Below are 12,475 nucleotides of genomic sequence, written 5' to 3' on the forward strand. Positions count from 1 at the left end.
TAGTACCCCCAGTCTGTATCCTTTCTTATATTTGTTTGTCAGCTCATCTCATCTCTAATATTTTACCGACGACTCACTTGGTCCGTATGGTTGTTACTGTTAGTATTCAACTGTTTCCCTTGTCTTTTCATATTTTGCGCTTTACAATAAAACAGTTGACACCTATAGACAAACAGTTCTATGATAGAAACAAATTCAATCACATGGTCAGAATTCATATCAAACTTTTTTAAGTGAAACAAATGTCAAATGCACCGTGACTAAACTAAGGAGACTTGAGTCACCTTAGAGTCAACCAACACTGATTTTTCAGATTTGAAAACCGATTCACCTACTGATTAGTTGATAAAATCACTATTCTGATGAACACTTGTATACCTATAGACCGATTATCGTGGTTTTAAGGTATAATTTATTTTTCAAGCATTGTCTCTCTCCAACGGTATGTTTGACTTGTTGTGCTTGGATTCCACTGCAAGACCTGGTCTAATAGAATAATGCCCTGGAATTATTGACAACCAACAGCTTTTTGGTGAACAGTTTCCCTTTAAGCGATTGTGATACGTCTCTAATCAGTCAGGGTACACGGGTAGTAACCTCATTTTGACAATGCAGTAAATAAAGCAGACCTTTAAATTACTACATAGATTTGCCATTCATTTTCCACTTTGGAAGGAACAAATCAAGAAGCTGTATCCATTAAACACGACTTCAACATATGCAAGAGTACATTCTTTTCTTCTTCTTTTTTTACACAACTTCTCATTCATCTCTACATTTCCAAGTAATAACAATGAAAACCCAACTCTTTTCATTTTAAGGGTTCCTCGTACTGGTCACAAATGGTACAAGTCTTCTATATTCTCTCCTCCTTCCAAGAGCACAAGTATCAAGAACTCGTCCAAGAATTAGGCGAGTATTTTGCAATGCCAGATCCCTCTGCGACAATCCAGATGTCTCAGTTGCACTACCAGAAGCAGCTGCACCACCACCACCAAGTTGTGTTGTCGTTCCTGACATTGCTTGATTTGTCGTCATAAAACCAGAACCCATGGCCATGCCAAACTGCAGTTGCCCGCTTCTGGCCTTGAATGAACTTTGAGGAGCAAGCAGTTTGTCATCAGTAGGACCACCAAAACCAATGTTTTCTATTGATGACATCACCGCTAGATCATGTGAATGAGAAGCAGCAGCTCCAGTTAATGTGCTGCAGCTCTGCAATAAGGCTTCCAACACACTCAGTGCCTCCCAACACAACGTGCTCTCCACAAGTTGTGAAACAATCGCATATACATGCGGGCTCTGAGCTGCGTCCATTGCTGTATGTTGAAGCAAAGCTTTGAGCATCAACAGAATTACGCGTTGGTATTCGACTGGCCCCTTCTCAAGAAGCCGAAGCAAATGACCGAAAGCCAGAGCCGAGTGTTTTGGGAACCATTCATGGCATAACAGTGGTGACACGCAAGCAAGTAGGTTGTCGACCGCTGTAATTTCTCCACGGGAGTAGGCTACAAACACTACTGCTAGTTCATCCATCGATTTTGCACGGCACCAGACCGCAATGTTGGCTGCAACAGAGCAGGCTTTTTGGTATTGTTGTTGGAGTGGGGAAGCAGGAAAAAGAAGGGTGTCGTTGCTGAGCTGTAAACAGAGCCATGGAAGCAACCCAGTGATGTGCATGAGGAGCCGTGTCTCGCCGTCCCCAAATATGGAATCGCATGAGTGCACTGTGATACGTGACAGTACCTCGATGGAATACCCATGACTGACAGTTGACATCAGTCCTTTGAGCACAAGAGGTTGTACTCCCTCAAAAGCCGGCACCTTCCCACTTGAAGTTGGAGGCTCGCCTCCAACTCTCGACTCCGTCCTTTGATGTTCACCCGTATGGCAGGTGTCGAGCTCATCCCGGGGCATGCTTGAAAGCAGGACATTCTCTGTGGTACTATCTCTGAAAGACAACCTGTCTATAACACGCCCAAATAGCTCAAGGACCTGGCAGTAAACATGGACAAAATCCGTGTGCAGCATTGCAACACAACCCCAGAAAAGTTGGGGGTAAAGTATCACTTTCTCTGGCTCCATAGTCTCCACCATTACTTGCAACGTCAATAGAATTTCCATGGAAAACCCTAAAACTGATGGAGTCGGGTTCCCTAAGCATCTGTGAAGGCATCGAAGGAGTGAGACACATGTATCACTTGTGACAGTCGGGCGTAATGCACGGTATATCTGGTGGGACCGGCAGGCAAGGTGCCTGGACATGCACTCCATTGCCCATTTTAGGGCCTCCGCACCCCATGTCTCACGAAGGTCTCCTTGAAAGAAAATTGCATCAACCATACTTTGAACTAGAGCTGATAGTAGCGCTGCACTAGGAAGTTCAGTCCTCACGACTGTGGGGTCTTCGTTCTCCCACATCATGCTTCCACGCTTTGACTGCACATACTTTATCAAACTTACAACCTGCTGCCTGTTTTCTCCATCAATGTTCTCAACATCATAAAGCTCCAAGTGTCGACCAGCAAGAGAGTATAGCAGATTAACTAGCAAGTGTTGGCAGTGCTCCAGCACAATGTCTTCAGAGCTATCCATGGACACAAAAGTTACATGAAATAGCAAAGGTAAGTGCTCGCGGAAGTCCTCATCATTTTCATAAGCAATCTCTGCTAGTAGAATCAATGCTATATCTGCATGAGTCAATGTGTGTTGGTCCCCTTGAAGAGCTGATTGGAGATCTCCAGCATTGACACCATGGACCCCGCTACTAGCATGCAATCCATCCTCACCCGATATCGGCGTGTCACTGAAGTAGTCTCCACTGTCACGTGATACATGGCGGCTACGGAGGCTGCCAGTTGAACTACGAACTCCCATCAATGGGCCTGACATGTTTACTATAGCAGGAAGAAGTTGCCCTGACCGTGCAGCACCAACGGGAACTACGTTCATCTCAGGAGGCATTTGGCTTAGTGGACCTGAGATGCTTCGGCCTGCTGATGTTCGCCAGCTCAGACTCCCACTTGTACTCCTAAGTGGACCGTCCAAAGAACCACGCACAAGCAACGGTGACATGTGAGGTTGGTTGTCAACAACAGATGCAATTTGTGCCGCTGTAGGCCCCTGAGAGAATTCCAACAAAAAGTTGCCTCCAACATCACCTTTACTCGTGCTTGGTCTGATTGGTTCCACACTATCCTCCAGCATTCGCTGAGCCAACTGGTAAACCAAGTGATCAATTGTTCGTTGAGGACATATACGAGCAAGGTACAAACCTACACGTTTGGCAACTGAAAAGTATGTTGCGAAAGCTCCACTTATTTCAGCTGATGCATTTGAATCACAATCTTCCATTCCTTTCGTGATCAAGAAGTCCAGAACTGGACTAATGTTCTTAGGCTTGCTAGCTATTGTGCTCCAAAGCTTCTCAATTTCATCAGGAAATTGATCCCCATGCCTCCAAGTTACATAGTAAAGACTTTTCAACAATCTTTCACTCCATCCAGATTCTTTGAGTTTCCAAAAGTTCAGGTTCTCAATCCATGGAGCCATGCAAGTTAACACCTGGTGCTGCGCAATTATGTCAACGGCATCAAGTTGTCTCTGCATTATCTCCTCGCAGAGAAGTTGGCTAAGCTCAGGATGGTCTTTGGCAAGCTTGCAAGAGAGCTTGTATTGGAACTGTTGGTAAGAGTCAGGAAGGTTACCAACAACAGCAGCTCGATAACTACCAGAACCTTCAGTACCCTCCTCGGCCCACTCGCGAACTGATAGGGTTTCAAGCATCTGAAGGGCATCATCACGGATCTGCCTCGACGGGTCTACCACCTTATATAGGATTAGGCTCAGAAGTCTCTGAATTTCACATTTTGGAATTTCTTGGCGCATGTAGACCTCGGCCAACACACTAAAGTAACCATCAGCTATGGCAGCATCCGAGTAATAGCACTGAGGAAGAATAAAGAGTAAATTAATCCATTTATCAAAAGAACATAAGTTGTGCTTATATCGCTAGAAAAAAAAGAAAGTATAGGTATCTGCTCATCATGATTGAACCAGATATGCATACTCATAACCTAAGTAGAGAAAATTACCTGGTCAATGCAAGCAGGAAATAAGTCCAGATTCGTTTGAAGTAGATTTTTCAAAGCTGTTTTTGCAAGGGAAACCCTTAATCCCCTATGCCGGTCCCGTCCAGAAGCAGGACGCCCTCCATCTCCTGTATATTTTGAATAAGACGGAGTTCTTGGATCCACTGGTGAATACCCAAAAGGCGCCCTAGGAGCTGGCTCAATAAATAACCCATTAATCCAAGATATTACCTTGCCACTCATCTTTCTTGCATTATCATCAAAGCAAGGCCCGTATAATAAAGATGCCATGGCATTCAAGGAGGCCCACTGAATTGCCTCAACTTGTTCAGTCATTTCTTTGTCAAATGAGATCTTATCCACGGAGTCCTTTGACCTACCTTGCTGAGCTTGCTTGTAACGTTCAATTTCCCGACGATATTCACTGGCACCATCCTGACCACCCCATGTAGTGCCTGTTTCATCACACCATGAGAGAAGTAGATCAAAGAGTCTCTTTCGAGTTCTGACATCAAATTTCTCGGACCTAGATTCCACAATATCAGGGCATAGTGATCTCAGCACAGAAGCTAGGGCAAAGCGGAGAGGTTGCATTTCTTGAAAGCTGTCGTGCGCTGAAGTTATGATCTGTCTAGCTGTTTCCTCGATGAACTTCAAATAATGAAGACGGAAACCTGGTTTGCGGCTCAGCATTCCAGGCCAGATATTCTCAGCAACAGTACGATATATATTCGCAATGTGAACTCGGAGTTCCTCACGCCGAGATTTCTGACTCTGCATACATAGACCCCTTTGATAAGTTTCCGTACACCCCATATTAAATCAATGAAATGCAAAAAACGCTATATGCCTCAGGTTTCCTACAAGAGATTAAATTAATAAACCTCTTTTGTTTGAATAAAAGCTGACTAAAATAGAACATATTGAAAATTTCAGCATCATGTGGATTCCAGTCTTGCCATAACCATGTCCAAGAACATAATCACAGATAATAGCAGAAGACTTAACACAGTTAGTCAAGGATATGCATGCATTAATGTTCTAGAAAGAAGACTATAGGGAAATAGTACTCCAGTATTGGACCAGCCACGCTACCTTCCATTTTGGCTTTCCCTCTGTTTCCATTGAAATCTCTTCAAGAAATGATGCAAGCTCGGTAAACATGATATCACAGACCTCCAGATGTGAACGACCAAGAGCCATGGTAACTGCATGCTGAAACAGGATACGCAAAATCAGTTGATTTACTAGATTCAGGCACAGGGAAAACTTATTTTAACTGCATGAAATTACTGATAAGAACTACTCATGAACTTGGCTTTCTAAATCAAGTTATTTAATTTTCATTTGTAAGCTTTGTCCGAGCAAGTTCATGAAATCCTTCGCATGCACTTACTATATGTGCTTCCGTTCCAGATTTAAGCGAAGGAAATATAAGAGAGTAAAGATCTTTAGTTCTTGAGAGACTGCCAGCTTCTCTGATATCAGGCGGACAAGAGCAGGCGAACATCGCATATATTAGCCACTGATCTAATTTTTTTTCACTATCTTGTGACTGATTAGATCTCCCACCCAATTCTATGGGTGTAACAAAAGCAAGCCGCTGGACTACCTCCAACCTGTCAAAAAGAATATCAGATGGAAGGACTGAGAACCAGAAGTTGAAAGTACAAATGGGAACTGCTTACTTGGCTTCCTGGACTGAACTGGGACAAAGTTCAGCAGCGTATTTCACGAGCTCGCTAAGACAACGAGCCCATCTATTTTTATCGGGACTCTCCAGAAGGGATTGAAGAGTCACATCAGCAGGGACTGCATCAGACTCCCGTCTCAAGTCATATGGTCGGCCAGAATCCCAGTAGCAGCTTTGAACAATGTCCTCCTGAAAATAAAGTGAAAACTCATAAGTTCTAAACGAGGAGAAGTGAACAAGAGAAACGGAAGGAACGGGATGCAGAAAAATAACTAAGTCAAGTAAAATATTCACCCCATTTTCTTCCAAGACATCGATTACAAATATGGGTTCAGCTTCCGTTTTCAATTTATGATCGCTTCGTCCGTTAACTGAGAGATCTCGTATATCATTTCTCAAAGCACGAACGCAGCGGAGTAACTCCAGTGCGGTGTGCCTGATTTGAATATCCACGGAGCTGAGAAAGATAAGTCCAACTGCATCCATTTCGGATGAGCGAAAGTCAACCATGTCCCCTAAATTTTGGAAAGTTGTCTGCCTCTGATTGGTAACTTCATTTCCCACGTCGACTCCCCGTTTCATAATCTGACTATCATATTCTAATCTCTCATCAGACAGACATGCCCTCCAAAACCGCATAAGTTCCACAAGCCGTCCCAATGATGTTTGGATAAGAAGAGGGAACTCATCTGGAAGCCGCAAGGTAAAATTGGCCATTCCTTTCATGACTGCAAACCGGCGATGGGGAAGGTACCTTACGATCCGATTAAGAACTTGTACCGCTTCTTCACGAACACCAGGATCAATACTTATGCCATGTTGAGGAATTATTTCAGTGATTTTATCACTGCGGCCTACCTCTTCGATCAGATATGGTATGCACTTTAGAACTGACCTGAAGAGATATCCCTGAGATTTTTCCTTGGTGACAGCATCTGCAAAAGTAAGTGATCATTTGTTATTTCAGACAGCAGTAGGATGGTAGATTTTCCTAGGTATTTTTTTCATTTCGAAATACTGTACATATGTACATCTTTCTCTTCCCGACTTTCCTCTCAGTTAACGTGCGGCAAATTGAATACCTATGGTAGTCTTTGACGAAGTGAGAAGTGCTTGACTATAAGCTCTGTGGCAGGACCTTAAGATTGCCTCGATTGCAGACTTTACTTTTGGGAGATAGTGACCAATATCCTGACCTGTGAATTAAACATAAGTAGATGTGATGCAGTGATAGAAAGGTTTAAAGGGGGATTATTAAAGCTCAAAACATAAATTTTTTGTCTAGTGATGGTGCTAACCTCGAAAAGCTTCCAAGCCAGTCTGCTGATTTGAAGGAGATCTAACAATCGCAAGCAAAGCCCTAAGGCCAATAACCTTTGCTTCACTTAGACTATCTAATTTAAGAAGCTCCAGTATCATGTGGGTCATTGCAAAATCGAGGTTACTCTCTGCAATAGTTACACAGAATTCAACAAGTTTATCATGTTGAACATCCTGAGTTAGCATTCCTTTCCTCAAAACAGTCAAAAGCTGTGATGTTACGCTATCTAGGTAATCCCATACACGATTTCTTGGTTGGAAGTCAGCATAGACACTTAAGTAAAACCTCACAACCCGATGAAGACAATCCAAAGCCATGAAACGATGGTTCTTGTCCTGCAATTGGAGGAGTCTATGCATCAAATAAGTACTTAGGAACAAAGGCAGAGGATTCTGAGGAGTACCAATCTCTTGGCAGACGACATGAATGAAAAGCAAAATAGTACAATTTCTAAGAAAAAAGACAATAGTGGTACACTTACCCTAAGATGTCTATATAAATAGTCCATATGAGAACTGAAGTTACTATTGAACGTTTGAGGATCACCCAAGCAGAGAAGAAGAGTTACCAGAGGATAGCCAACCTAGTAAAAAAAAAAATCATAGAGGAAGCAAAATAAACATAACTTACCGAAGTCGACAGTAAAGAGAGAACCTAATGTGATCTAAACAAAAATGCATACAACAAACTAAAAGCATTTTGAAGTGATTCGTGAACATTGGACATACATATTACCCACTTACAGGTATATGTTTACTCTGCTTGTCCATCCAATACATAAGCTGGCTTCTAATTCTACCGACTGCCTCATACCATAGAGTTAGGGCAGGGTCAACACCTGATGGAGGCCAACGGCTTTTCCCACCATCTGCAAGGGGTGCAAGTATGCTTGAGAGCATATTACACAATGCATGATGCAGTTCACTTTTCCTTTTATGCGGAGCACGATTAAGAGGGTTTGCTTTTGCCACAAAGGAAGCCGATGCATTAAGCCCACCCTCAGTTTTAACCTGGCAATGTATTTATTGTTACATACTCCAATGTAATAGTATCCATCTTAGATGAAACAGGATGCATTTAAAAAAAAAAAACTTTTATGGTCAAGCATACCCCAAGTTTTAGGTAGCGCATCCCATTAATGATATTAAGGGTTTCACTTCTTGCCGCACTCGTGTCGATACGACGAGTATTGAGTTCCATAAAGAAGCGCTCTGTAACAGAGCTAAACCTGCAAAATAGAAGAGGGAAGGATAATAATCAATCCCCAGATGAAGTTTTTGACTTTTTTCTTGAATCCACGGACCCAAATTCTCAAAGCTCAAACATCACCATTAAAACATAGATACCAGGATCTATGCACTCAGTATCTTAAGAGTTCGCAACCAAAAATACGGCTTGACAAACTTCCATGCCAAACTGTTATAAAATGAAAACTTTAACTTTGTTACCTGATCCGTGATAACGCACCAAGGAGCTGTGCCACTAGGTCTAAAAGTAGTCCCCGCAGATCCACCAATGAAGGATACTCAACCTGGCTTACAACTCTGCAAGTAGTAAACTAATGATTATTTATGATGAAATACGAGAAACCTACGTTTATGAAGAGAAAATGTAGGTGTTACAAATCTCCATATAGTTTTAGGGTTCATCCTGGAATTTAGTGAGTTTTACAATTTGGTTTTATCTTTATTATTTTAGTTTAATCAACATCCAATAAAGTAGCACCATGAAGATAATTTGTGAAGCAAAGGAAAGAGATTCAAAGTGGTGGAGACAGTAAAGCACATTTTAAAGCAGGGGATGCTAAACTTAATAAATCAACTTACCTATCAGCATTGATAAGCCAGTCGAATACAAAATTCTCCAGCCCAGACCAAAGTTTCTCTGCACCAAATCCATGAGGTTAAGCAGTGCACATAACAACACAAGGAAGCAATATACTAAAAAGTTATATTTACCTGTAAGCCCTTCCTGTGGGCAGCACTCAACAAAGCGGATACATGCTGAACAAAATATGCACTCCACCGCAAGCTATCAAAATTATATAAATCTAGTTAACAAATGATGCACCCTGAAGCTTAATCCTAGCTCCAAGCTCAGATTACATTCAATACAAAACATTGTTTTGCCACAAACCTTTCTTTGGAATGTAGCAGCATCATTTGCACCCTTTGGAGATTCACTGCAATACATTAATCAGAACATTGAAAAGAAGAAGAAAAACACTAAGTGTCCAAGTCCAACCCAACAGAAGAAATCTCTAATAATGGTATACTCCCAAGTAATAATAATTAAAAAAACACACCTTTCTCTCCACTTTAATAAAGCTTCAAGTAGAGGAACTGGTGTATGCCGAGCCACCATAGCTAATGAGTCTAAAACTTGTTCATAAGCTGGATCAGACGGCCTAAGGTACTGCCCATCCTGTTTATTTATTTATTGAAGCGAACGAGAATCAGATTTATTTGATATAAATTTAGTTGCCCTAATTCGTTCATGATGGGTATTAAGTATCCAACAAAAAGCACCATCATAAATCAAAGTATTACTTACCTGTGCTTGCGCTGTTTCAATGCGACGTCGAGCAAGTGGAAGAAACCTCTGCAGCAACGCATCCACAATCAACTTAGCAGCACTACCAGTCCTCATTTTTTACCCACTTCTTGAATTTCTTCAAATTAATAACTTAATTTCATTCCCTCAACCTGAAATATCCAATTTTAACTTTCAAGGAGTTTCATGAAAGCTTCAGTAGAGATCAACACGGAACCCTAACTCACTTTCCACTACTCCACTGATCAACGAGAAGAGAGAAAAGAAACAAACCCGTTAGATCGGTATGAGCATGATAAGTACTTGAAAGACAGCTAAATTTTGAAATCATGCTTACAGCGAAATATTACTCAATCAACACCAGTATTAAAGGTGGGTGTACATTACTCACAAGGGTATTGTTTACTTACTTTAAGATAGTTTAATATCGACACGTGTACAAAAACGAAATCCCATATGAACCAACGCCACTTCCTCTCAGAGTAGAGAGAGAAAGAAGGAAAAAAAAAGGAAAATGGCGCTTTACTTGACCACCTCACAACCTTCTTCTACTTCTCTGCTCTCTCAAAACCTTAGAAATTATTTCTCGTCATCTAGAATTCATATTCAAAACCCTAATCTATCTCTTTCTCTCTCTAAAAGAACCTCTAGAAATTTCTCATCTTTCCGGATTCGTTCTTCAAATGAAGAAAATGAACAAAAACCTATGCCGTCCAAGTCTTCGGAATCTGATCCTCCAGAAAATGAAGATGAATGGGGAGGTGGAGGAGGAGAAGAAGAAGTAGTAGTAGGGGGGAGCGATTATGGGACTGCTGGTGTGAATGTAAATGAGACTGATGATGATAAACTTGGGGATTTGAAACGATGTTTAGTGGATACATTTTATGGGACTGAATTAGGGTTTAAAGCTTCAGGTGAAGTTAGAGCTGAGGTTTTGGAATTGGTTAATCAGCTTGAATCCTTGAATCCAACTCCTGCTCCTACTGAGGCTGCTTCACTACTTGATGGCAACTGGATTTTACTGTGAGTACTACTACTTAACTTCTATTTTATTTACTCTTGCAGGGTTTATTTATTTATTTTTTTGGATAAATCTTGTGAACTGCTTTGATACGCAAATAGGTTGATTTTCCAAAGGCAACAACATATACCAACAAGTACACTTCATAGTCAGATTTTAGGAACAAGATTTTACAAAAAGAGAAAATATCAGAAACAATAGGGAAAACAAACATATTCTCCAGAACAGTGCAATTTTGACTCAGTAATGAAATCGTAAGTAAGTTTTGGAGCATAGTGGCCCAACACTCTATGGGTTGGATTTATAACATTGGTGTCTATTAGAGTTTTGGTACTCTTTTGTACTAGACATATTAGAATTGATATTAAAGCTGGTTTCAATGTTAATGGTGATACTTACCTAGATTTGGAGGTACTGTGTGTGAAAAACTTACAATGGAGGCCTAATTATAGGATATTTACTTGTTTTTTTTATCCTCTGTGTATTCTAGGTGAGGTAATAATTGAGGAATCGGGTAAACTCCTGCTAGCACTGATTGATAATGCTCTTTTATGAATCCTTTTTAGATACTTATGAAACAGAAGTGAAATAGCTCAAATAGAGAAGCTTTTTTTTTTTTTTTTTACTTTTGGTGCATTAGAAATTCAATCTAGTCGAAAGACATGTACCCAGTAGGCTGATGGGGGGAAAGGATTTATACTTTGATCTGAACTTAACATTACCTGTTTGGTGCTTGTTTATAACATTGTATTAAGTAATGTAGGGGATTTATAGTGTGGATCTTTAGTTTATTTGATTTGAGTTACCATTGATCCAGGAGTTTGTATTTTGGTTAAATTTTTTTGTTTAGGTACACAGCATTTTCAGAGCTCTTGCCTCTTCTAGCAACAGGAAAATTACCATTGGTGGAGGTCAAACAGATATCTCAATCTATTAATACTACAGCACTTACCATTGACAACTCAACCACTCTGGGCGGCCCTTTCGGTACCTTCTCCTTTAGTGCATTAGCTACTTATGAAGTTCGGAGTCCTTCCAGGATTCAGGTAAACATCTTAACGACATGATCTTGACCCCCTCGTAGCCACTGCTCATGCCTTCGTAACTTTAACTGAATCAAGTAACACAAGTATAGATGTGGATTACGGATATCATTTTCCTGTGTTTGGACTTGTGCAGGTCAGGTTTAAGGAAGGATCTCTGGAGCCACCCAAGATATCATCAAACTTCTCTCTCCCCCAAAACATAGACATATTTGGGCAGAAAGTTGATTTATCACCTGTGCAATCATCGCTCATCAATCCTTTGGAGGACGTTGTGGCCAACATATCTAGGCTCATCTCTGGGCAGGCTCCTCTCAAGGTTCCTATTCCTGGGGAAAGATCTAGTTCTTTCCTTTTGACAACATACCTTGACAAAGATTTACGTATCTCAAGAGGTGATGGTGGGTTGTTTATTCTCGCCAAAGAGGGAAGCCCTTTACTGGATCAGTAAGTGTAAATACATCCCTGGCCATTCGGCAACCTGATACAGGGAGCCCAATGAATTGTCAATTCTCTTCCTGGCACCTTACTGTAACCATCATCTGAACCAAACCACGTGAGACGATGTAATAGTAATCAGTTCATGTAATTCTATTATCACATAGCGCAGAAAAAATATATTTTACTTCCTGCCCCTTTACTTCTTCGTAGTGTTTTGAGGATGTGTTGACAGATACACTATTATTGTTAGGACATCTCATAGGATTCTTGCTTATTTTCATTTTTCAGTAAGAAGAAAAGATTAGCGGGGAA

At 41.0% G+C, this 12,475-nt stretch overlaps 2 protein-coding genes across 2 annotated transcripts; one reads left to right on the plus strand and one right to left on the minus strand.

Moving 5' to 3' along the window:
* Nucleotides 1-615: 615 nt before the first annotated feature.
* Nucleotides 616-9,947, minus strand: LOC113297427 (protein furry homolog-like). The gene is made up of 17 exons (XM_026545890.1): nt 9,659-9,947; nt 9,411-9,529; nt 9,242-9,287; nt 9,064-9,136; nt 8,932-8,989; nt 8,554-8,649; nt 8,216-8,333; nt 7,849-8,115; nt 7,587-7,688; nt 7,083-7,440; nt 6,867-6,980; nt 6,079-6,719; nt 5,780-5,973; nt 5,488-5,710; nt 5,187-5,306; nt 4,095-4,865; nt 616-3,948 (listed from the first exon to the last, which is right to left on the minus strand). The coding sequence occupies exons 1-17, from the start codon at nt 9,752-9,754 to the stop codon at nt 817-819; spliced, it is 6,528 nt and encodes a 2,175-aa protein (XP_026401675.1). The 5' UTR covers nt 9,755-9,947; the 3' UTR covers nt 616-816.
* A 189-nt stretch (nt 9,948-10,136) lies between these two features.
* Nucleotides 10,137-12,427, plus strand: LOC113297428 (probable plastid-lipid-associated protein 3, chloroplastic). Its single transcript, XM_026545891.1, has 3 exons — nt 10,137-10,681; nt 11,530-11,725; nt 11,859-12,427. The coding sequence occupies exons 1-3, from the start codon at nt 10,173-10,175 to the stop codon at nt 12,171-12,173; spliced, it is 1,020 nt and encodes a 339-aa protein (XP_026401676.1). The 5' UTR covers nt 10,137-10,172; the 3' UTR covers nt 12,174-12,427.
* The last annotated feature ends 48 nt before the right edge of the window (nt 12,428-12,475 follow it).

The sequence above is a fragment of the Papaver somniferum genome, chromosome 7, assembly GCF_003573695.1.
Source record: "Papaver somniferum cultivar HN1 chromosome 7, ASM357369v1, whole genome shotgun sequence".
NCBI classification, from domain to species: domain Eukaryota; kingdom Viridiplantae; phylum Streptophyta; class Magnoliopsida; order Ranunculales; family Papaveraceae; genus Papaver; species Papaver somniferum.

What these genes read in the sequence shown, in the direction of transcription:
- LOC113297427 (XM_026545890.1), bottom strand. Translation starts at nt 9,754, where the DNA reads ATGAGGACTGGTAGTGCTGCTAAGTTGATTGTGGATGCGTTGCTGCAG. An exon ending in TTGAAACAGCGCAAGCACAG is followed by an intron (nt 9,530 to 9,658) that starts GTAAGTAATACT and finishes ATAAATAAACAG; the next exon opens with GATGGGCAGTACCTTAGGCC. An exon ending in TTCCTGCTTGCATTGACCAG is followed by an intron (nt 3,949 to 4,094) that starts GTAATTTTCTCT and finishes ATTCTTCCTCAG; the next exon opens with TGCTATTACTCGGATGCTGC.
- LOC113297428 (XM_026545891.1), top strand. Translation starts at nt 10,173, where the DNA reads ATGGCGCTTTACTTGACCACCTCACAACCTTCTTCTACTTCTCTGCTC. An exon ending in GATGGCAACTGGATTTTACT is followed by an intron (nt 10,682 to 11,529) that starts GTGAGTACTACT and finishes TTTTTTGTTTAG; the next exon opens with GTACACAGCATTTTCAGAGC. An exon ending in GGAGTCCTTCCAGGATTCAG is followed by an intron (nt 11,726 to 11,858) that starts GTAAACATCTTA and finishes GGACTTGTGCAG; the next exon opens with GTCAGGTTTAAGGAAGGATC.